Below are 23,879 nucleotides of genomic sequence, written 5' to 3' on the forward strand. Positions count from 1 at the left end.
CAAGAACAGGATGGAACCGCCAAAACCAGTGTGTGAGCAGTGCATTTCATACGATGCAGTGCATTTCATACGATGTAGTGCATTTCATAGGATGCAGTACATTTCATACAATGCAATACATTTCATACGATGCAGTGCATTTCCTACGATGCAGGACATTTCATACAATGCAGTACATTTCATACAATGCATTACATTTCATATGATGCAGTGCATTTCCTACGATGCAGTGCATTTCATACGAACTTCCAAACCAACGTTTTCCTGCACTGTTTGGTAAATCACACAGTAATTCACTGTTTGGCTATTCACATAATAATTCACTGTTTGGTAATTCACACAGTAACTCACTGTTTGGTTATTCACAGAATAATTCACTGTTTGGTAATTCACATAATAATTCACTGTTTGGTAATTCACATAATAATTCACTGTTTGGTAATTCACATAATAATTCACTGTTTGGTAATTCACACAGTAATTCACGGTCTGATAATTCACACAGTAATTCACAGTCTGATAATTCACACAGTAATGCATTGCTTAGTAATTCACACAGTAATTCACGGTCTGATAATTCACACAGTAATGCATTGCTTAGTAATTCACACAGTAATTAACGATCTGATAATTCACACAGTAATGCATTGCTTAGTAATTCACACAGTAATTCACAGTCTGATAATTCACACAGTGATGCATTGCTTAGTAATTCACACAGTAATTCACAGTCTGATAATTCACACAGTGATGCATTGCTTTGTAATTCACACAGTAATTCACGGTCTGATAATTCACACAGTGATGCATTGCTTAGTAATTCACACAGTGATTTACTGTATAGCAGGCCATGGTCACGTTGGGTGTCTAATGCCAGACTGTGATATCTTTAGGGCAAGGCTGTGTTGGGTCACCCTGGCAGAATGGAGTTCTGTCCCCATTATAATCACCAAGTGATGAGACCAAAATCAGACCAGCCGGGAGACTGTGGGGAGTTTATTGTGCGGAAGACAATGGGTATGACTTCACTGTTTTAAAACCCGTGAAAACATCCTCCCTTCTTCCAGGAATGCTTTGAGATTCCTAGAGGAAAAGACAGAGGTTACACATGCACATACGCCCACACACACACACACCCACCCACACCCACCCACCCACACACACACACACACCACCCACCATACACCCACAACACACACACACACCAACACCCCCCACCCATACCCACACACACACACACACACACCCATACACCCACCCACACACCATACACACACACACACACACACACACCACACCACCCCCCACACACACACACACACACACACACACACACACCCTCACACACCCACACACACACACACACACACACCCACACACACACGCACACACACACGCACACACACACATACACCCACCCACCCACACACACACACACACACACACCAGGAAAGGTGCGGAAAGTAGTTGTAATCTAATTTCGCATTTTTAATGCTGTTCTGAAATGGCCTAACCCAACCAAAGAGCAGGTTTGATATCCTTTAATCGTGGATAAGCTGGACTTGCATGTAAATATAATGGATTGGATTCCACAGCTTTCCATGAGAAGCAGGAGTTTCCTGGTCAGAGCGGGTCAATGAGCCTGAATGGAGTTTTGATCGAGACGATCGACTGGCCCAGGTGCTGGACCTCTGCTCGCTCGTCTCCTGTCGATGCTCAGAAAAAGCCACGATTAATAATCTACAGTTGGCCCGCCATCAAAGCACACTGCAAATTGAGTTTAGCTTATCATTTACGAAGAAAGTTTGAGAGCTGAGAGCCGCGCTGGACCTGGCTGCAGTGTGCGCTCAGAGGAAACCGATCCGTGGCAGCATGTCAAAGCAAACAATGGCCGCTCGGGAGGACGGCGTAGCGCTAGGTAGCGTAGCGACGTGGTGTAGCGGCACGAGCCCCTCATTTTCTCAGCTGGGGGGCCCATCTGGAGCAGAGAGTTAGGGGAGCTGGAGTGACTTTGGGGCCCATTTCAAGATCTCACTTCAGGGGACTCCCCCTGTACCCCAAAATTAACTTAACTGAGCAACTTTCAATAGACTAAAACAGAACATTGTTTCTTTCTTTCTTTTTTCTTTTTCTTTTTTCTCTCCAGTATTTGTTTATATAGAAGAAAATGCTATAGGAAATTACAGTAAACAGTTCTTCACCGGTGAATACTTATATTTTACTTACTTATACTTCATTTACACAGTGTAAATAGATTAAACATTGCGCTGTACGGATGAGAATGGGGGAGTGGAGATTCTGAATGACGTCAGGAATGTAGAGGGCTTGGATAATGGTCACATGCTCTTTATTAATTAAACGGGGTCCCCTAGCAGTGCAGGGGCCATCTCTACTGAGACCCCTGGCCTCTGGCTTGAGTGCTGCTCTGACCGAGCATTGGCCAGAGCTGACCCCATCTGAGCATCGGCATTGGCGATTGGCCGAAGAGCTGACCCCATCCAAGCATCGGCATTGGCGATTGGCCAAAGAGCTGACTCCATCCGTCTCCTCCTCCTGTCCTGTCTCTAGCAGAATTGTCTTGGAGTTTCATCCTACTGTGAGCTGTCGGAGTTGGGGGGGGGTGGGGCGTTCGGGGGAGTGAGGGCTTAGGGTCACACACACACAGTGCCTCCTACTCCACAACTCCTGGCATATTTTTACTTAGGCGTGACTCAAAAAATGATAAAACCACTCTTGGGAAATGCATGTGCCTGACGTATATTTTATAAATGGGGAAGGAACTCAAAACAACAGATTCTTTTTCATAAACTGTCGTGAAAGGAAATTCCTATTTGTCAACTTTGTGAAGGAAAAATTATGGAGTAGGTGACGGTGTCCAACGCTGAGCAGGCAGTTGGCACGGCAGCGTGTTTTGAAATGAACAAGATGCCCCTTAAACATCCAGAGGGATTAAATGGGCTTTGGCTTAAATGACCCCCCCCCCCCCGCCGCTGCTTGGTTCCTTTCGGAAAAATGCTTGTAAGCGCCCTGTGAAATGGGCAGAGGTTCAGGTTCTGCTGGAGACAGTGCCAGTGTGTGTGTGTGTGTTGGTGTGTAGTATATGTGCGTGTGTGTGTGGTGTGTGTGGTCCCTGGTGTGTGTGGTCTGTGTGGTGTGTTGTGTGCTTTGTAGTGTGTGTGTGTGTGCGTGTGTGTGCTGTGTCCTCAGTACTATCAGTAATTGCATCCTCATGATGTGATAAAAACAAGTATGTGTTTGTGTGTGGGTTTGAGTGTGTGAGTGAGTATGAGTATGTGTGTGTGTGCATGTGTGAGAGTGTTACTGTGTGTGTATGTGTGCATGTGTGTGAGTGAGTATTAGTGTGTGTGTGCGTGTGTGTGAGTGAGTGAGTATGAGAATGCGTGTGCGTGCGTGTGAGAGAGTGTTACTGTGTGTGTATGTGTGTGTGTGTGTGTGTGAGTGAGTATGAGTGTGCGTGTGAGTGCGTGTGAGAGGTGTTCGTGTGTGTGCGTGTGTGTGTGGGAGGGAAATACCCTGCTGGTGAGAACGGTCCCTGCCTTTCCTGGGAACTGATGAACAATGATGAATTTCTTTCAGAAGCTCACTTTCATGTTTGCAGTTAATGATAAAAAAAATGAAATTAAATTACATTAAATTAAAAAAACCTTGCAGGCAGTAGCATGAATGCGGCATTATGAGGAGTTGGCGGGTTCCAGACTTTTGGCGACCGGTCGCGTAGTAACACGTTTTTTTTTGAAGCGCTTCTGAAAGCGCTCGTTTATTTCGTGCTGGGAGCAGACCGCACAGCGGGGCCATTCTCTGGGTGCGGTTTTTGTGTCGGGGACTGAAAAGCCTTCCTCATCTCTTTTCTTTTCCTTCTCTGCCCCCTCTCTCCTCCTCCGCACCTCGGGCCGTCTCCTTCACGGTGCTCGCTCCGGGTAATTGTTGGGGGGGCGGGGGTGGTAGGAAAGAGCGGGAAAGCGGAGTACGGTCTCAGCCTTCTTTGGATTTTTCCTGGGGAAGTAATGAATGAAGACGACTCTTTGTCTCCACCCCCTTCCCCCAACCTCTAAAAAACTTTCTCAGGTGTCACCTGTGAGCTGTGGAACCCCCCTTTACCAATCAATGCAGCAGCACATGGCTCTCTCCCCCTGCATTATATTTTTCGTGCTTTCTGTTTCTACAGCTCAATATCCAGCTGCTTACTGACACTCACAGCGAGGGAAATGGCTGCTTGCAGTATCTATGGCCTTGCGAGTCTGTGGCATTAGCCTGAAATAGGTACACAGTATTTTGATTGGCTGTTTCTGAGTGAATTCCTGCAAACGATTACATTTCTCCCGTCTTACTAATATGCCTCACGAGGTGTGGAATTTATAAACACTGCTAACCTCGGAACCTCTGCCCTCGAACTAGCCAATCAGGACAAGTGGAACACTTGTATTGAAGTATTGAAGCGGAGGGTCCGCCAGTGGTGTAACCATAACAAGCAAACATATCAATTATTTGGCAGGCCGACTTGAAGCCCTTAAAATGAGCGAGGGGTCCTGGAATGAGCGTAGCCTCAAAACGTTCTCGAAGAGCAGGCGTCCAAAGTCTCGGCTCAGGATGTGTTTCAGGCATAGTGTGATCTGAAACCCCAAAGAATGAGAGTTTATACATATAATTATACCTATAATTATGTAAGTCTGCCTGCTGACCTTGTGACCAATGTGTAGGCCTACCATCACATCATTCAAAATTAATTATAAAGAAATATAAAGAGTAAAATCAGTACTTGTAAGTATGTTTACGTCATTTTGAAAGAAAAGCTGTCTTTACTGTCTACTGGGTAGCCATGGAAGCTCATCCTGTAGCAAGAGCAGTTGGCTTGCTGAATCCAGGAATATTAAAATGGATGTTACTGTCATCACCTATGGTACAGAAACCTGAGTGGAGCTCCACCAGTCAAGGGGCACATCGGCTATTTGAGAAATCTCAGTGTCGACAGTGATTAGTGGACATTTTCTAGCTATACCACTTTCTGGAATATCAGTAATATAGCCAGAAGATATCTACCAATCATGGCTGGCGTTGTTCTATTTGTTGTTAGCAATGTGCTCATGATTGGTGGAGCTCTTCTCTGATTTCTGTGGTAAAAGTCTGTCAGTCCCTATTTTATTTTTCCTGGATACAGCCTCTCACTACAGGATCAGCTTCCATAACAACCCAGGCCAGTGGGAGACGACTCGCTCGAGCGTCACACACCCCCGTGCGTGAGATACAGCAGCTCTGTTCATGTTTTAATACGTCGGCAGATCTGGACAGAATCACGCCCAATGTAAACTGTGCTACGTGAGAGCGTCTGTGCAGGTCCTGGGATTATGCGTGGATAATGCTGAAATGCAGCCGTTAGTTCACAGTTGTTTGCGTTGGTTTTAATATCGGGCGGCGGTGTCCTGACGTACAGCTGGCCTCCGTTCCTTACTCTGAGCCCCCAGGCCATTTGTTGCCATTGCTCCTACAAGTGTCTTTCATTACCGTGTGGCTAGATTTCAGGGCTTTAATAGCACATGGCCTGTAAACCGCGATACAGTCTATCTGCGTCCAGCTGCTTATGAGAACGGCTGCCAGCTCTCCCTTTCCCAAATGCAGGACGCATGCAGTGATGCAGGCTAAGGTGACCAGATTTAATACTGTTGATGGGGGGGGGGATGGGGGAAATGGGGGGGGGGGGGGGGTTGAGTGTCAGCGGTATGCACTCTGTTATTTATCAAATGAAGCACATTTTCCGCGCGTGGTATAGCCGTATAGCTTATAGCGAACGTGACCGGTCTTTCACAAAGAGGCTGTGTATGGGGTGAAGGGCACGAGGAAGGGTCAGTTTTTAGCAGAATCACAGGACTGCAGGCGCCCTACTCTTTGCGTATGTGATTTTGCATGCAGTACATGGCCCGAATTTCATACAATGGAAAAATGTTGTTTTCTTGGGCTCATGTCACAATATGAATTGTTCTTTTTGGCTTTAAATACAATCAAACACTGTGACTGAATTTCAGGGTATTTATATTGTCATAATGTATTCTCACAGTTCTATTGTGAGCTTTAACATGTATATTTGCTGGCTGTTTAACGGATATCATGTACTGCCTTCAGTGAATGAAGGCCTTTTGTTTCTAGCTTGGTATTGGAAACTCAAACTGTTATTATGGAGAAATGCTGAAGGGTTTTCAGTAAAAGATTTGTTGGTCGTGCGCAGGCCATATAAAGAAACATGATAGCAGGAAAAAAATGCAGCTTTTGACTTTGGTGTCAGAGGTCAGAGCGTAGGCCTACATTTGTGTCCGAGGGGAGATCCTGTTTCCCTGACTAATTGCACGAGTGCCTGTATCTGAAGCTGATGGGCAACATTCGCAGTTCTGGTTCAGAAGATCAGCTGGCATGTGTGGCTCAGCCCCATTTTAACCCTTTAGGGTGTGAGATCACACATGTGATTATACTGTTTTTAACTGAACATTCTAATGCTGATGTAACAATCACTACTGGTGACCGGAGTTCTAGAACACTGACTTGGAATTTTGGAAAAACATTCACATTTGAAACACCAATCACATTGGCTCAATTAACTAATTAGCTTCAAGCACTACTACCAGGTCACTTGTACAATGAAACCACAGTAATACCTTTCATGTGGCTAGAACGGAAGAGACTTCAGCTGTCATTCGTCAGCTTGTCACTAAATTTGATGAAATGTCAGGTCACGTAAATTATTTGTCTATTTAAATAAATAGAGCTGACATGAAATCCAGAAATGGACACTGCCTCTATGCCCACCACTCACTGCATGTCAGTCATGTCCCTGTTCCTATCACAACTTGCGATTGAGACAAAGTTCCGCCCTTCACCTCTCTCTTTTTTTTTCATTTTCTATCACAAGCAAATCTGGCTTCCTGTGTGCTATGGATAAAGACTTTAAGGTGTGACGTCACAAATATGTGATTAGAACTGAACATTCTAATGCTGATGTAACAATCACCACTGGTAATTGAATGCACTGCATTCTAGAACACTGCATTAGAATAAAAAAATTAAAAATAAAAATTCCGAAAAAACCTCTCTTCAATGCATTTTAACGTAAAAAATTCGGTATATAGGCGAAGGCTCTGGGGGCTTAAATATCACCATCAGGGTGATTGGGCTGGTGCGATTAGGCCTTGCTTGGGCCACAGAGCAGAAGGTCTTGCGTGTGTGTGACTTCACCCCTCTGGTGTTTCCTGGGTGTTTTTGCCCCTCAGCAGAGATGGCCCTTTAATCAGAGGCGCGAGCAGGAAGCCGTGAGGTGGCGGTGTGAGAAAGCTGGCCGACAGAAGGGCTCTCGCTGCCGACGGCTGCCAAAACTGAGCTCAGATTTTCTGCTGTTTTTTTATGATACCTTTAATCAGCCCGGTGCTTTAATGGGCTAAACTGCTCCCTTACACACACCAACTCACGTGCCTGTGAAGCGCTTTGATTAAAAACATTCTTTCTTAATCGCAGGGCTGTGGGAACTGCCCTGTGGAACTTATCTCCGCGTGTCGTTAAAGCCGCTACTTACAGAGCCGCGATACCGCCGTCAGAAATGTTTTATCCCGCGTCCCCCGCTCCCACCATATCCCGCGTCCCCCTCCCCCACCATAACCGCAGCTTGTGGATATGCGGTACAGGTGTTTGGCTTGCGTCCAACAAACGCGCTGTTTTGATGTGTCCAGAAAGTCTGGCCATTAAAAGAGGGCTGTGCCGAAAACACAAGGGCGGGACGTGACGGGGAGAGAAGAAGGGATACGCTGTGGAGCCTCTGGAGAGAGGGATCATGGGAAAACCTGTTTGGCTTAAACTGTGAATGCTTCTGTGTCCCATCGGCAGTCCCGCGGGGACAGGGAGGAAGAGGTCCTGTGTAGACGGGAATTACCGGGTGGCCAGAGTTTCCGTCGGAGGCTAATTCCAAAGCCCTGCACTTTCCGTATATCACAGGCGGTAATGAGGCAGTCTCCTCTGACCTCCTGACCTCCCCTGAATCCTGGATCTTCTGTTACCTGGCTCTGGAAGCTGGAGGCTGGAACAGAAACGGGGCAGCCCTGGGGTCCTGGCCAATCTAAAAAGATCAGAAGGGGTTTAGCTTGATGGACAGATAAAACACCTTTTTAACTTCCTCAGTAAATTAGACCCCTTCTGACCTTCCCAAAGTCCACCAGTATTGGTTGGCACTTTTGGAACAACATCTGCTGTGTTGGATAAAGTTGTGAGGACTGACGCTGTTAGGACCTTCACTTCAAGTTATTAAAAACAAGTTTTTTCCTGCCAGTTGAGATGGCCAATCGCATTTGCAGATCCGTTCCGTGGATGCCACACCCTGGAGTTCCTGAGAGCGAAGGCTAGCGTGCATAGTTAGCCGCTGGCTCTGTGGCCAACCAGCGAAGGCCGCAGCCAGAGGAGGGCGGGGCTTATGCAGCTGTCGTAGGTGCAGGTGCGGAATGGAAAACATACAGGAAAGAACAGACTGCTTTCCTGTCTGGCTGTTAGCGGAAAAAAACAAAATGCTATTCTCAGCCCGTGAAGATTTAAAACAAACTGTAAAAATGAATATCCGTTTACTTTAAATTCAAGGCGTGAAATAGCATAACAAACACCTGTGTCATAACAAGTAAATGCAAGGGTTTCTATGATGATAAGAAAAATAAAAAAAATCAACAAAAAATGTAACGATGAACACTTGTTTTATTTTATTTAGAAGCAGCAGTAGTATTGTTGTTTGTATGTAGTATTTTAGCATGAAGCATTAGTCCTTGCATATGTTGACTTTTGGCACTGAAAAGTATTGTGACATGGTGCAGTCAGGTTGCTAGCACACAATCATGAGACTTAGGAGAAGGAAGACCCTGTACACGGAACCCTCCATTCCTAAGTGATGCCAGGGATAAGGAACCTATAGAAAGCTCCACCAATCACAGAGTTCATTGGTAATAAGAACCTGAACAATCCTGACAGTGATTGGTGGATACTTGCTGGCTGTAGTCCCTTCAACAATAAAGGGATCCTGGAAGAGTATACAGAAAGTGTCTACCACCGTTGCAGTTGCTCCGTTTATTCTTACCAACAGTCTGTGATTGGTGGAGTGAGTGATCCAGCCGAATGACAGCTCTAAGATCTCAGCTTGATTTGTCACAGGCTTGTGGTTTTTTTTTTTTTTAAGTTGAGAAACCGTTTGGCACTGACAAGGATCATATTTTACGTAGACCTGCGCACCATGACGCCTGCTTAATCTGTAAGCAATCAGGCAGTGCAGTTCGATTTCATGCGTGGATGAACCGCAGGGCAAAAGCAGAAGGAAACATGTCTAAATCAGAACCAAAACAACAGACGTTGAGCCGTCCTGGATTTAAAGCTCAGCTATATCACAGCGAGCTTTTATAGCCTAAAGCCTTTTGCAATGTTACACTTCCTACTTTAACAGACAGAGCTGAGAATGAGGAAGGTGATCTTTGTTCAATTCCCTCAGGGGTGAGAGGTTTGGATTGTGAGCTGAAAGCTTGACGTTTGACCCTGTAAGATTGCCCCTGGGCTTCCTGTCTTTCTTTCCAGCAGCCATTCCCCTTCCTCCTGTTCCAGAGCCCACCTTTTCCCCACTAATTCATCCTCTGATATTTTACATTCTGTCCTGCCTGTTATCTCTTCAAAGGTACAGGGCTTTCTAAGTGGTGAAATGAGTCCATTTGAATGAAACATTCCCATCTAGAGATCGCCATCCACAAAAGCCTTGGTTGACACACTGAGTAAAAAAAAGCAAATCTCTTGTTGTAAACAAAGGGCGATCTAATTGGGAGTCAATTCAGAGTTTGGCCAGAGGAGCAGGTTTATCTCCAGCTGTGCTTCAACCTGCCCCATCCTGCGGAGAGCTGGAGCATACAGAGCGAGAACATCTGGGGGGGGGAGGGCGGACAGATGTTTCTGCTAAGAGGTTGCGGAGAGAGATCTGATTGGTCTGGCAGAAGGTCTTGGAACAAGTAATTGGACAAATGTTTGACATGGACGAGAAGTAGGGGCTGGTCGAGGGTCACATTGATTTATGGGGGGAGGAAAGTTAACATCATCATGTCATATTTAGTCTCGGTATTTCACTGTATCTGGTGTCTTGAAATATGAGCGACTTGGAGAAAATCCCACTGCGGATGTGATTAAACTCAAATGTTTGTTTTTTTCACATTATGGAAAGCCCTTTGTAGTGTTACCAATACTTTGACTTATCAGATTCAAAGGTAAAATTATAAGCAGATTTCAGATATGATTGATGTCTTAACGAGACATAAGAATGGACAGATACTGTGTTTAACGTCGGATACTGGAGATAGATACGGTGTATGGATATTGTCTTTGAACATTAATGCTAAATCTTGGCATGTTCTAAATCCCTGGGGCTGGGCTAACGTCTGGGCAAAAGCCTGTTAGGGCTGGGCGGGATATCAAGGGGGATTGTGGGAGAGGATATTAATACATGGGTGCCATGTTTTATTTGGTCATTTTGGTCTGATGGATAGCAGTACACAAATTCTGTGGAGAGATGCAGACTGACACACCCTTTATTTATTTATTTATTTGTTATTTATTTATTCATTGGACTTACTTTACATGCTGTCATGTGAAGTTAATATTTCTATATTGGAAAACGTGTACGTTATGGAGTCTCAATATATTGTATTTTTACTTTTATTTTTTATTTTATTTTATTCCTTCCTGTGTGTATTGTGTGTCTTATTGACCGCTTGTTTTGACTTGACTGCAACCATATGGCCCCTTGGGAATCGATGGTAACCCCTCGCTACTGTTCATTTGCCCGGGATTCCCACAGAATCAGCTCTGCAGAGAGCATTACCTAAAGACAGCATTTGGAAAATGTGAAAAATATACATCAAATGCGAAAGTGTTGTTTTGAAAATTAAGTCATGAATATTGAATATATTTAGCGAATATATGAATATATGGGCTCGGTTTAGCGTATGGGCTCTGGTTAGCGTATGGGCTCTGGTTAGCGTATGGGCGCTGTTTAGCGTATGGGCTCTGGTTAGCGTATTGGCTCTGGTTAGCGTATGGGCTCTGGTTAGCGTATGTGCTCTGGTTAGCGTATGGGCTCTGGTTAGCGTATGGGCTCTGGTTAGCGTATGGGCTCTGTTTAGCGTATGGGCTCTGGTTAGCGTATGGGCTCTGTTTAGCGTATGGGCTCTGGTTAGCGTATGGGCTCTGGTTAGCGTATGGGCTCTGTTTAGCGTATGGGCTCTGGTTAGCGTATGGGCTCTGTTTAGCGTATGGGCGCTGTTTAGCGTATGGGCTCTGTTTAGCGTATGGGCTCTGGTTAGCGTATGGGCTCTGTTTAGCGTATGGGCTCTGTTTAGCGTATGGGCTCTGGTTAGCGTATGGGCTCTGTTTAGCGTATGGGCGCTGTTTAGCGTATGGGCTCTGTTTAGCATATGGGCTCTGGTTAGCGTATGGGCTCTGTTTAGTGTATGGGCTCTGCTTAGCGTATGGGCTCTGGTTAGCGTATGGACTGTGCTTGGCATGGTCCTAATGCCAAGGCTAGTGGTTTACATTCATCTGCTTTTCATACCTGATGATTGCATAAGTGCCCTGATGTACTGACCCGTTTGAAAATGCATTTGCTGGCCAAATCAGCATTAGAGAGGCCTGAGGGTGTGTGTGAGGCTTTATTAATCTGTGTGTGAGAAATACTGTCTTTTCTAATTCACTTCGATTGTCACATGTATGTATACATTTATATGAGCAACATGCATCACATTCGAGATCAACTAAGTAGTGCTGTGGAACCTTATTTAAAAATGACATTTTTTGAAAAGATATGTGTGGATGTAGTCAGGGACGGAAAAAAAAACCTTATTGGTTGTGGCCCAATATAACGTATTTTTCTCATACTTGTCATACTCAAGTCTGCATACTGCAATCAGTAATCTTGGCAAAGTGAAAGGCAGTCTGGGAGAAATTGTGCAGGTTGCCTTTTTTGGCCTCGAGCCTGCGTGCCTCTGCTGTGCCTCCCCCTTCAGTGCTTTCATCCTCGCGCAGCCAGCTTCTCTTCACCTCCCGACACAAAAACCGAAGTTCTCACAGTCAGCAGAAAAGCACTTGTTTCTTTTCGAGTTCACAATGGGCCCGGTCCTCCGGTGTGGGTCCAGCTGGACCGGGTTGCCCCTGACGTTCGCTGACCTATTTGGAAGCACCTGGAGTTTTGCCTCTCCATCTACGGAGATGTCAGACAGGAAGTGCCTGGGCTGGGGAGAGAGGATCCTTTATTACGGCCTCTTCACACTCACAGGAACTCTCCGGCCCAGTCCTCTGAACTGCTCACCTGCAGCTCACTATCTGCGGAGGCAGCCAAGAGAGTCCAGTGGAATTAGTTATTTAACCAAATCGTGTAAAAAGGAAAGAAGAGCGAGGAGCTGCGTCAGAAGGAGAGGGAAGCGAGCGCCGCGTCGTTCCGAGGCTCGAGTTTCGCTCGGAGCAGAGAGCGATTCCGCAGCTCTCTATCGCGCGCTTCTGGGCGCATTACACCGCTGCACGGCTCTCTATCGCGCGCTTCTGGGCGCATTACACCGCTGCACGGCTCTCTGAGCGCGCTTCTGGGCGCATTGCACCGCTGCACGGCTCTCTGGGCCATTAACCCTGCCACGGTCTCTATCGCGCGCTTCTGGGCGCATTACACCGCTGCACGGCTCTCTGAGCGCGCTTCTGGGCGCATTACACCGCTGCACGGCTCTCTATCGCGCGCTTCTGGGCGCATTACACCGCTGCACGGCTCTCTGAGCGCGCTTCTGGGCGCATTACACCGCTGCACGGCTCTCTGAGCGCGCTTCTGGGCGCATTGCACCGCTGCACGGCTCTCTGGGCGCATTACACCGCTGCACGGCTCTCTGGGCGCATTACACCACTGCACGGCTCTCTGGGCGCATTACACCGCTGCACGGCTCTCTGAGCCCATTACACCGCTGCACTGCTCTCTATCGCGCGCTTCTGGGCGCATTACACCGCTGCACTGCTCTCTATCGCGCGCTTCTGGGCGCATTACACCGCTGCACTGCTCTCTATCGCGCGCTTCTGGGCGCATTACACCGCTGCACGGCTCTCTGGGCGCATTACACCGCTGCACGGCTCTCTGATCGCATTACACCGCTGCACTGCTCTCTATCGCGCGCTTCTGGGCGCATTACACCGCTGCACGGCTCTCTGGGCGCATTACACCGCTGCATGGCTCTCTGAGCGCATTACACCGCTGCACTGCTCTCTATCGCGCGCTTCTGGGCGCATTACACCGCTGCACGGCTCTCTATCGCGCGCTTCTGGGCGCATTACACCGCTGCACGGCTCTCTGAGCGCGCTTCTGGGCGCATTACACCGCTGCACGGCTCTCTGAGCGCGCTTCTGGGCGCATTACACCGCTGCACGGCTCTCTGGGCGCATTACACCGCTGCACGGCTCTCTATCGCGCGCTTCTGGGCGCATTACACCGCTGCACGGCTCTCTGGGCGCATTACACCGCTGCACTGCTCTCTATCGCGCGCTTCTGGGCGCATTACACCGCTGCACGGCTCTCTGAGCGCGCTTCTGGGCGCATTACACCGCTGCACGGCTCTCTGAGCGATTCAGGAAAAGTGCCGTTGTGCCAAGTCTCTACCCGTTGGTTTCTTTGGGCTCCGTTTTGGAAAACGCAGATATGCGCTTTGAGTGTCACTTCTGGCTATTATAAGAGAATTAAGTTGTTTGTTTTTTTTATACGGTAAATAAAAATAGGTTCGGTGATAGATGTGCTTTAACTACAGTCTGGTTTGCCGTGGCCGAGACAAGGCCATTTGGATGATTTTTGTCGATCGCATTAATAAACCATCAATATTATGTTCTGTTTTGTCAGATGCAAAATATGATTTCATCTCCAGCAACCTTACAAACAAGATTTGAACGGTTTCAAGTATCTCCACACCCCAGTCGACTAAAGAACAACTTGTTGGTTCTTATGTTTTTGTTATCAGAGTTTCCGTGGTTAATTATTAGATATGAATCCGTGTGGGCCCGGTTCTGGGCACCGCCGGCCGGCAGGGCGGCAGTTTCCTCCTGTTGCTCACTTGTGCTCCTGTGGGAAATGAGAACGCGCTGCGATGGAGTAGGGCTGGTGGGGGGGAGTAGGCGGTGGGGGTGCTGTAGGGCCGGTGGGGGTGCTGTAGGGCCGGTGGGGGTGCTGTAGGGCCGGTGGGGGTGGAGTAGGGCAGTGGGGGTGGTAGGGCCAGTGGGGGTGTTAGGGCCGGTGGGGGGAGTAGGGCCGGTGGGGGTGGAGATAGGGCCGGTGGGGGTGCTATTGAGGCCTAAGTGGGAGTAGAGTAGGGCTGGTGGGGGTGCTGTATGGCCGGTGGGGGTGGAGTAGGGCCGGTGGGGGTGCTGTATGGCCGGTGGGGGTGGAGTAGGGCCGGTGGGGGTGCTGTAGGGCTGGTGAGGGTGGAGTAGGGCCGGTGGGGGTGCTGTAGGGCCAGTGGGGGTGGAGTAGGGCCGGTGGGGGTGGAGTAGGGCCGGTGGGGGTGGAGTAGGGCCAGTGGGGGTGCTGTAGGGCCGGTGGGGGTGGAGTAGGGCCGGTGGGGATGGCAGGAACAGGCCAGTTGAGGCCGGAGTTTGTCGCTGAGTGGAGCAGTCACCGCAGGGTGTGGGGGTTAATTTGAAGTGATTGTGCGGGTAATTTTCTGCTTAGTTAAACCCACAGTCTCCAGAGTAGATTTTGTTTGGGGGAGGGGTTGAGTGTCCGTAAAACGCAGTCCAGACAATGCCAGATTTCTGTTCTCTCCTTCAGTACATCAGTCATTTTCCTGTCAAGTAATCGGGTTTCCTGGGACAGCTGTGAACCGGATTCCTGGATGATTGGTTGTTGCTGAATGAGGGAGCTGCCAATGGCAGGATAACAGAGAGGATTTACACGGGACATGACATTACACAAGCTAACATACACTAATACCCACCACCCCAACACACACGCGCGCACACATGCCCACGCACTACACGCACATGTACACACACGCGCGCACACAAACACACTCACATACACACATGCACACGCATATACACACACACGCGCGCACACATGCACACATACGCACACACACAATCACACACACACACACACACTCACATACACACATGCACACGCATATACACACACACACGCACGTGCACACGCGCACACACACACATTTGTATTCAATTTATTAGTTTATTTTATTTTTGTCGTGCAGAGTGAAATGTCCAGTCTTAATTCAACACTTAATAGATAACAGTTGGTCCCACATTCCAAATGTTGAGTGGGACCAAATGTTGTTGGTTAAGAGTTGAATTAACGCTGGACATTCTATTGTGTGCTTCTGCAATTTGTATCTATGTACGGCATGTCAATAAAGCTCATTTGAATTTGAATTTACGGTAAGAGTGACTCACTCAGGATCAGTAATTAGTGATCCAACCTGCACATTATCAAAAACCTTAGCACTTGCTTTGACTGTAGACCTACATAATAGAAATGTGTATTTCTGAACTTTTCTCTCCCGCTTGCCAAGCAGCAAACACAAATACATTGAAAGATCTGCGCAGACGAATGAACAGTTCACTCTGTAACTATGGCAGCTGTTCTCTGTCTCCTTAAAGGCATAATACACCTTTTAAATATCAAATTAAACATTCTTTTCTGTGAGGAAAAAAACAGAAATGTAAGCATTAACAGATGAATAATCAATTGACACAATTTCGATCTCCCCCCCCCCCTCCCCCAGATCTGCAGGGGAGGAACAGCTCTGCAGTGTTCTGGGGCACTGGTTTTGGAGGGGGGTACCAGTCCCTGCTGCTGGATGAGGACCGAGGCTGGCTGCTGGTGGGGGGGAAAGATCACATCTACATGCTGCAGTCTGACAGCCTGGCATTGCCAACACGCAAGGTCTGGACCGAGCGTATGTGTGAGTGTGTGTGTGTGTGGGCTTGTTTTACTATCTTTATGAGAACCAAATGTCCCCACAATGATAGAAAGATGAGGAAAACTACGCAAGGTGGGGACTTTTTGCTGGTCCCCACAAGTTCAAGAGGCTGTTTTAGGGTTAGGGTTAGAGGTTACGGAATGAATGTAAGTCAATGGGAAGTCCTCACAAGTATAGCAATACAAACATGTGTGTGTGTGTGTGTCTGCGTGTCTGCATGTGTGTGTGTGTGTGTGGGAGTGTGTGTGTATATCTGTGTGTGTGTGTGTGTGTGTGTGAGTGTGTGCGTGTGTGTGAGTGTGTGTGTGTGTGTGTGTGTGTGTGTGTGTGTGTGAGTGTGTGTGAGTGAGTGTGTATATCTGTGTGTGTGTGTGTGTGTGTGAGTGAGTGTGTATATCTGTGTGTGTGTGTGTATGTGTGTGTGTGTGTCTGCGTGTCTGCATGTGTGTGTGTGTGTGTGTGGGAGTGTGTGTGTCTGCGTGTGTGTGTGTGAGTGTGTGTGTATATCTGTGTGTGTGTGTGTGTGTTGATGTGTATAAATGTCTGTAGTCTGTATCAGATGGAGTAAGGCTAAGTTCTGGGGTGCGCAGGGTGAGGGGCTTTGGATGTTCTGCTACACCACAGCATCAGGCAGGGCAATAAGAGGAGACCCTTCCTGGGAGAACCTCCTGTATTTGTGGTTCGATCAGATTTCTTCATTTCCTGTCAGCAGAAACACAGCTCAGTTTGTTGCAATGCTCAGCTCAGCTTGAGGGCTGTACCAGGAAGGAACATTTGTCAAGCCTGTTGGATGAATTACCTGCGGGTCCTTTTTCGCCGTTTCCTTGGTGACACCCTGTCTCTCGCTCCTTCAGATCTACTGGCCGGCTGAGAGGGAGCACATCGAGCACTGCAAATCGGCGGGAAAGAACGCTGAGGTAAGCTGGGAGGCGGACATCTTAACCCTAACCCTAACCCTATTGGCTGGCTGAGAGGGAACACATCGAGCACTGCAAATCGGCGGGAAAGAACGCTGAGGTAGGCTGGGAGGCGGACATCTTGCCCACCACCAGGAATGAGCTGTACTTCGAGCGCGTGCGTGGGAAATCTCTGAAATCTGCGTTTGCTTGCGTGCATTTCAGAAGTACTGCGGGCTGCTCTGTGACTCCTGCAAGGCAACCTAGGCCTCCACCATTTTGGTTACAGCTTATAGATTTCTACACATACTTTTAAAATAACAGAAACTGTTCTTATAAGCGGATGGGCCTCACACGTGCACAGATTCACACTGTGCCAGTGCTGACTGTAGTCAGTTCAGTAAGGAAGACTATCATATTTAGACTAAATATGTGAATGAATATGTAATGTAATTATTTTGGTTTGGTGCTGAATGGATCTGTTTTGGGTAATTCTGCATGTGCACCATCGCACACTAACCAATCTAACATGGAGCATTCCACGTTCAACCCACATTCCAGAGTGGGACCAACGTTGTTTAAAGCATTTACACTGCATTCACATTAACGGCATTTAGCAGGCGCCTTATCAGAGTGACTTACACAAATTTTGTACAAGCATTTACACGCATCCGTTAATACGGCTGGCATATATATGTGATCAGGTTGCAAGCAGTTGCCGCTCAAGGTCAATGCAGTATCATTGTGAATCGAACAGTGACTTTGGTTCAAGAGCAGCGATCTTACCCACTATACTATACTACACTGGCGCCGTTCACAGGTTCAGTATGATTAGTGTGATCAGTGTGGTCAGTATGATCAGTGTGATCAGTGTGGTCAGTAAGATCAGTGTGATCAGTGTGGTCAGTATGATCAGTGTGGTCAGTATGATCAGTGTGGTCAGTGTGATCAGTGTGATCAGTGTGATCAGTATGATCAGTGTGATCAGTGTGGTCAGTATGATCAGTGTGATCATTGTGATCAGTATGACAGTGGCACAGGAGACAGTGTGTCGGTGGTCTAGATCGTGTGATCAGTGTGCAATAAGTCTTGATCATGTGGTCAGTGTCAGTTGATCCTGTGGTCAGTGACAGTATGACATGTGCTAATCTGTGATGGTCATGACAGTGTCATTGTCATAAACCCAGTGTGTCTTGCGGACGGGGTCCAGTATATCAGTCTGACTCATTGTGGAGCCAGACGGGACAGTGGTCAATATAGTGTGATCAGTGGTCAGTATGTGTGGTCATTCATGTTTGTCGTAAATCGTTATTTCCCTACCTCGGTAGATTGTCCTCTGCAACACGACGCACCAGTTTGTATTGTGGCCTCTCGCCTTCGCAGGCCAAGTCAGGTTCCAGACAGAACCATTCCAAGCAGCTGGTAGGCGTTTCCTCCTGTTTTGGTCGAACTGACCCTCAGAGCACATACGAACTCTAGAGCTTCCAACGCTGCTCAAAGGATCTGGTGGTCGGAAAAGTGCTAGGCAATCCGCGACTACCGCATGCTGTTGCCAAAGAATTGCGTGGAGGCATGTGATCTGCATGCTGGATCGTGACATGATCAGTTGGTCAGTATGATCAGTAGTACTGTGTCTATGTCTTGTGATCAGTGTGTCAGGCGAACAGTGGGTCTTGTAGTGTAGTGTCAGTGGACGGTATGTGGAGATGAAGGTTTGGTGATCATATGATCAGGGCACAGGGAGGCGCTGTCATTCATTTCCTGTGTTTCTGCAGACGGAATGTGCTAACTTTGTGAGGGTCCTGCAGCCATTTAATAAAACCCACGTCTACGTCTGCGGGACGGGGGCCTACCACCCACTCTGCACCTACATTGACCTGAGCCAGAGCACAGAGGTGAGAAGCGTTACCCTAGAGAGGGCATGAGTGCCCCCGTCTCTGCCCCTGTCTCTGCCCCCGGCTGTGCAGCTGCCCCTCACTGTTTAATGAGCAACACACGATGACATGCTGGCAGATTTGGCAGGAAACCCTTCCTCCATGAATTTGATTGAAAACTTTGGATTTTTTCCATTTCCATGGGGCACGTAAACAGGAAGCTGGCATCATCCTTTGTTTACTGTTGGTCTTTCACGGCTGTGACTAATGAAGTGTACAGAAAACACCATTAAATTAGAACATGACTCATGTAATGTGGTAATAACAGCTTTTCTAATGTCCTGAGAAAGAAGGCCTTTGCCTGTTTCGAAGCTACAATTTTTTTTATGGCACTGGTAATACGTAAGAATGAAAAAATAATAATAAAATTAACGTACAAACTAGTATATTAAATAGTATGTGAAAATAGTATAGAAACATCGACTGTTCTCGCAAACTCTCACTCTACAAATACTCTATAAAAACAGTACATACTATTTATTGTTTATTCATAATATGTAATATAATCTGTTACAATATAATAAATCATATATCTTTTTCATGGTTTTATACACACACACTCTCATACAAACACACTTACCCACATGCACACACACACACACGCACGCATAAGCAGTAGTGGGTCGTCTTGAGCTGAAATGGACTCTCTTTCCCAGAAGCCTTCATTCCAGCTGGAGTCCGGAAGGGGGAAGTGTCCCTACAGCCCGCTGGAGCCTTTCACCGCACTCCTGACTGGTGAGTCACAAAACCCCCCCTGCCCCCACCCCTGCTCCCCGTACCAGCGGGGGGGGGGCACAGCCTCGACACCCCCTCTACCGCTGGCTAATTAATGTGTGTGAGTGTGTGTACTTTTGGAAGTTCCATAAATATGGGCGGAATCTGAGATGTACCCTCGGCTGTCCGGATGTCTCTGAGGTCACATCTCTTCAGCGGGCTGTTGGCCGTGGAGAAGGAGCTGAGAGAGGAGCTGAGGCAGCCACTCTTTTAACTGGCCCAAACTCTCCCTTTCCCGCCCCAGACGGAGAGCTCTATGCCGGGACGTCCGTGGACTTCATGGGCGCCAACGCCGCCATTTTCCGCACGTCCGTCTACGGCAGCAGCCAGCACTACATCCGCACCGAGGCCTACCAGGACCACTGGCTCAACGGTGAGGGGGCGGGGCCAGCTGCTCAAAGGATGGGCGGGGCCAGTGATGTCACTTTCTTGTGTGGAGGGATTTGCTGTTACTCTGGTCTTCATTGACCGTTTAAAGAATTTGATGACACAGTTAATGCATCTCACCTGTTTTTGGGGTCTGAGCTGGTTGTTGGCTGTAAGGTGAAAACCTGCAGACACTGCAGCTCTGAATACCTCTGTTCCGGAATGTTCTTTCGTCTCCCGTTTTGGGACTTTGCTGCGTCTGTCACCCGTATCTGTCAGATAGTCTTGTCTTTCGGTTTTCTCAGAGTCCGGCTCCTTGTTTGACCCTCCGTTTCCCTCCCCATTAGCCTGTTCCTCCTCTCGTTTATCTCCGCAGAGCCGGAGTTTGTGAGCTCCTTCTCCATCCCGGACACCCACAGCCCCGACGACGACAAGGTGTACTTCTTCTTCAAGGAGACGGCGGTGGAGTCCAGCCAGTGGGACAGGCGCATCTACAGCCGGGTGGCACGCGTGTGCAAGGTGAGAGAGAGGAAAGCTCCAGGCTGTGTGCTCGCTCGCCCCCGGATCCACATTCCAGCAGGAGAGGCTGCCGCTGGTTTAGAGATGAGGATCAGCCGTTCCAGTTGTTACTCAGCTCTGTGGATCTGCACTCCTGCTGATCACACTGCGGCTGATAGCGCTTCATTGGGTGCTGTACGGTCCCCGGGTTAGGGGATGGTCCCACAGGCTTTGACCATCTGCTTCCAAAAGCGGTTAGCCGTTCGGCCCAGTCGCTCAGGCACCGTGGTTTCTATGGCAACATTAACGTCACCAGCAGCTGATCACAAAAACAACAGCAATGGAAATGGTTGTGTAATGTTACGTCAAGCAACCAAACAGCGAAGGTTGAAAAAATCCAGAGGTGGGACAAGAGGTGGGAGAGTGACTTTGGGTTGTTTTAAAATTCTTAGTCGAAACCTTAACGGCGGTCACAATGGCTGCGGCCAGTGAGAACAGCCCCGAAGGCTTCCTTCTGCAGTATCGGGACATCAGAGTTATGGCTCATTCCATTTCAATTCAGTCAGTTCAGTGAGTTATTGAAATTCAAAACCCCCAAACAACTTTATGAACATTTTGGGAGGCATGGGTTTTTGTCAGCAAATGTCAACAAAATCATTGATGCAATCACCGCAAAACATTTCAGCCAGTTTTTACATGTTTTATTTATGGAGAAAATTGAAAATGACATGATCCAAAAAGCAAATGTAAATGTAGGGAGCAGTTTCCGGTTGTATTTTGTGTTTGAATGTATTCCAGGAGTGTGGTGCAAGCTGACTGAAAGCTGTCCTTCCTGTTCTTACCCTGACAGCATTAATTATGATCTCAGAATGCATAACTGGGAGACCCTGTTAATAGCTTGAGAGTGCCTTATCCATGTCTCTGTAATATAAAGCATCTTGCAGTAGTCAGTTGTGTGTTGAGCAGGTTATGTGTTGAGCAGGATGTGTGATGAGTAGGGTGTGTGTTGAGCAGGTTATGTGTTCAGTAGGGTGTGTGTTGAGCAGGGTGTATGTTAAGCAGGTTGTGTGTTGAGCAGGTTATGTGTTCAGCAGGTTGTGTGTTGAGCAGGGTGTATGTTAAGCAGGTTGTGTGTTGAGCAGGTTATGTGTTCAGCAGGTTATGTGTTGAGCAGGTTATGTGTTCAGTAGGGTGTGTGTTGAGCAGGTTTTGTGTTGAGTAGGGTGTGTTGAGCAGGATGTGTGTTGAGCAGGGTGTGTGTTAAGTAGGGTGTGTGTTGAGCATTTAATGTGTTCAGTAGGGTGTGTGTTGAGCAGGTTATGTGTTCAGTAGGATGTGTGATGAGTAGGGTGTGTGTTGAGCAGGTTATGTGTTCAGTAGGGTGTGTGTTGAGCAGGGTGTATGTTAAGCAGGTTGTGTGTTGAGCAGGTTATGTGTTCAGCAGGTTGTGTGTTGAGCAGGGTGTATGTTAAGCAGGTTGTGTGTTGAGCAGGTTATGTGTTCAGCAGGTTGTTTGTTGAGCAGGTTATGTGTTCAGTAGGGTGTGTGTTGAGCATGTTTTGTGTTGAGTAGTATTTGTGTTGAGCAGGTTATGTGTTGAGTAGGGTGTGTTGAGCAGGATGTGTGTTGAGCAGGGTGTGTGTTGAGTAGCATGTGTGTTGAGTTGGATGTGTGTTGGGCAGGTTATGTGTTGAGTAGGGTGTGTTGAGCATGTTGTGTGTTGACCAGTTTGTGTGTTGAGGTTATGTGTTGAGTAGGGTATGTGTTGAGCAGGGTGTGTGTTGAGTGGGGTGTGTTTTGAGCAGGTTATGTGTTCAGTAGGGTGTGTGTTGAGTTGGATGTGTGCTGAGCAGGTTATGTGTTGAGTTGGATGTGTGTTGAGAAGGTTGTGTGTTGAGTAGTGTGTGTGTTGAGCAAACTGTTGAGGTTGTGTTGAGGCTGTGTTGAGGTTGTGTGTTGAGTGTGTTCTGTGTTGAGTTGGATGTGTTTGGAGCAGGCTGTGTGTTGAACAGTTTGTGTGTTATGGTTGTGTGTTGAGTTGGATGTGTGTTGAGCATGTTATGTGTTGAGTAGGGTGTCTGTTGAGCAGTTTGTGTGTTGAGGTTATGTGTTGAGTAGGGTGTGTGTTAAGTTGGATGTGTGTTGAGCAGTGTGTGTGTTGAGGTTATGTGTTGAGTAGGGTGTATGTTCAGTAGGTTGTGTGTTGAGCAGGGTGTGTGTTGAGTAGAGTGTATGTTGAGCAGGTTATGTGTTAAGCAGGCTGTGTGTTGAATAGGGTGTGTGTTGGACGGGTTATGTGTTGAGCAGGTTGTGCGTTGAGCAGGTTATGTGTTCAGTTGGGTGTGTGTTGAGCAGGTTGTGTGTTGAGTAGTGTGTGCGTTGAGGTTGTGTGTCGAGTAGTGTGTGTGTTGAGCAGTTTGTGTGTTGAGGTTGTGTGTTGAGTAGTGTGTGTGTTGAGCAGTTTGTGTGTTGAGGTTGTGTGTTGAGTAGGGTGTGTGTTGAGTAGTGTGTGTGTTGAGTAGGCTGTGTGTTGAGCGGGTTATGTGTTGAGCAGGTTGTGTGTTGAGGTTGTGTGTTGAGTAGTGTGTGTGTTAAGCAGTTTGTGTGTTGAGGTTGGGTGCTGAGTAGTGTGTGTGTTGAGCAGTTTGTGTGTTGAGGTTGTGTGTTGAGTAGTGTGTGTGTTGAGCAGTTTGTGTGTTGAGGTTGGGTGTTGAGTAGTGTGTGTGTTGAGCAGTTTGTGTGTTGAGGTTGTGTGTTGAGTAGTGTGTGTGTTGAGCTGGGTGTGTGTTGAGCAGTTTGTGTGTTGAGGTTGTGTGTTGAGTAGTGTGTGTGTTGAGTAGGCTGTGTGTTGAGCGGGTTATGTGTTGAGTAGTGTGTGTGTTGAGCAGTTTGTGTGCTGAGGTTGTGTGTTGAGTAGTGTGTGTGTTGAGCAGGTTGTGTGTTCAGTAGGGTGCGTGTTGAACAGGGTGTGTGTTGAGCGGTCTCTGCTGTTTCAGAATGACATTGGGGGTAAGAGGAGTCTGATTAACCGCTGGACCACCTTCCTGAAGGCCAGGCTTGTGTGCTCGGTCCCCGGCCCGGATGGGATGGACACACACTTCGACGAGCTGGGTACAGAAACACACCCCTCCGAACACACACCGCACGGCTATGGAAAAATACAGCTGGTGTCCCACGAGCTTAGAGTTTGAGGGTTAAATCTGATATTTATTCTTAAAAATACGTTATTAACTTAGGAATGCTGTTTTTCATTTCCTTTTTCCACACAGGAAATAAAACCGAAAATTAAAATCTGAAAAACGAACTGAGTTTGGTTCACTGGAAACAAAATAAAACTGAAAAGTTCTTGTTCGAACGTGTTCAGGCGAGCAAGTGTGTTGTTTTGACCCGAGTCT

At 47.6% G+C, this 23,879-nt stretch overlaps 1 protein-coding gene across 4 annotated transcripts in view; it reads left to right on the forward strand.

Moving 5' to 3' along the window:
- The window catches only part of si:dkey-49n23.1 (semaphorin-3D), a 90,020-nt gene that overhangs the window by 49,612 nt on the left and 16,529 nt on the right, over positions 1-23,879 (forward strand). For all 4 annotated transcript variants that reach the window (XM_064304674.1, XM_064304675.1, XM_064304677.1 and 1 more), the window contains 7 exons: positions 15,819-15,979; positions 16,871-16,933; positions 18,688-18,807; positions 19,503-19,581; positions 19,865-19,993; positions 20,363-20,505; positions 23,481-23,595. In XM_064304674.1, the coding sequence (XP_064160744.1) occupies positions 15,819-15,979; positions 16,871-16,933; positions 18,688-18,807; positions 19,503-19,581; positions 19,865-19,993; positions 20,363-20,505; positions 23,481-23,595 (810 nt within the window). The remainder of the gene's footprint in view (positions 1-15,818; positions 15,980-16,870; positions 16,934-18,687; positions 18,808-19,502; positions 19,582-19,864; positions 19,994-20,362; positions 20,506-23,480; positions 23,596-23,879) is intronic.

Source organism: Anguilla rostrata, chromosome 13 (assembly GCF_018555375.3).
Source record: "Anguilla rostrata isolate EN2019 chromosome 13, ASM1855537v3, whole genome shotgun sequence".
NCBI lineage: Eukaryota > Metazoa > Chordata > Actinopteri > Anguilliformes > Anguillidae > Anguilla > Anguilla rostrata.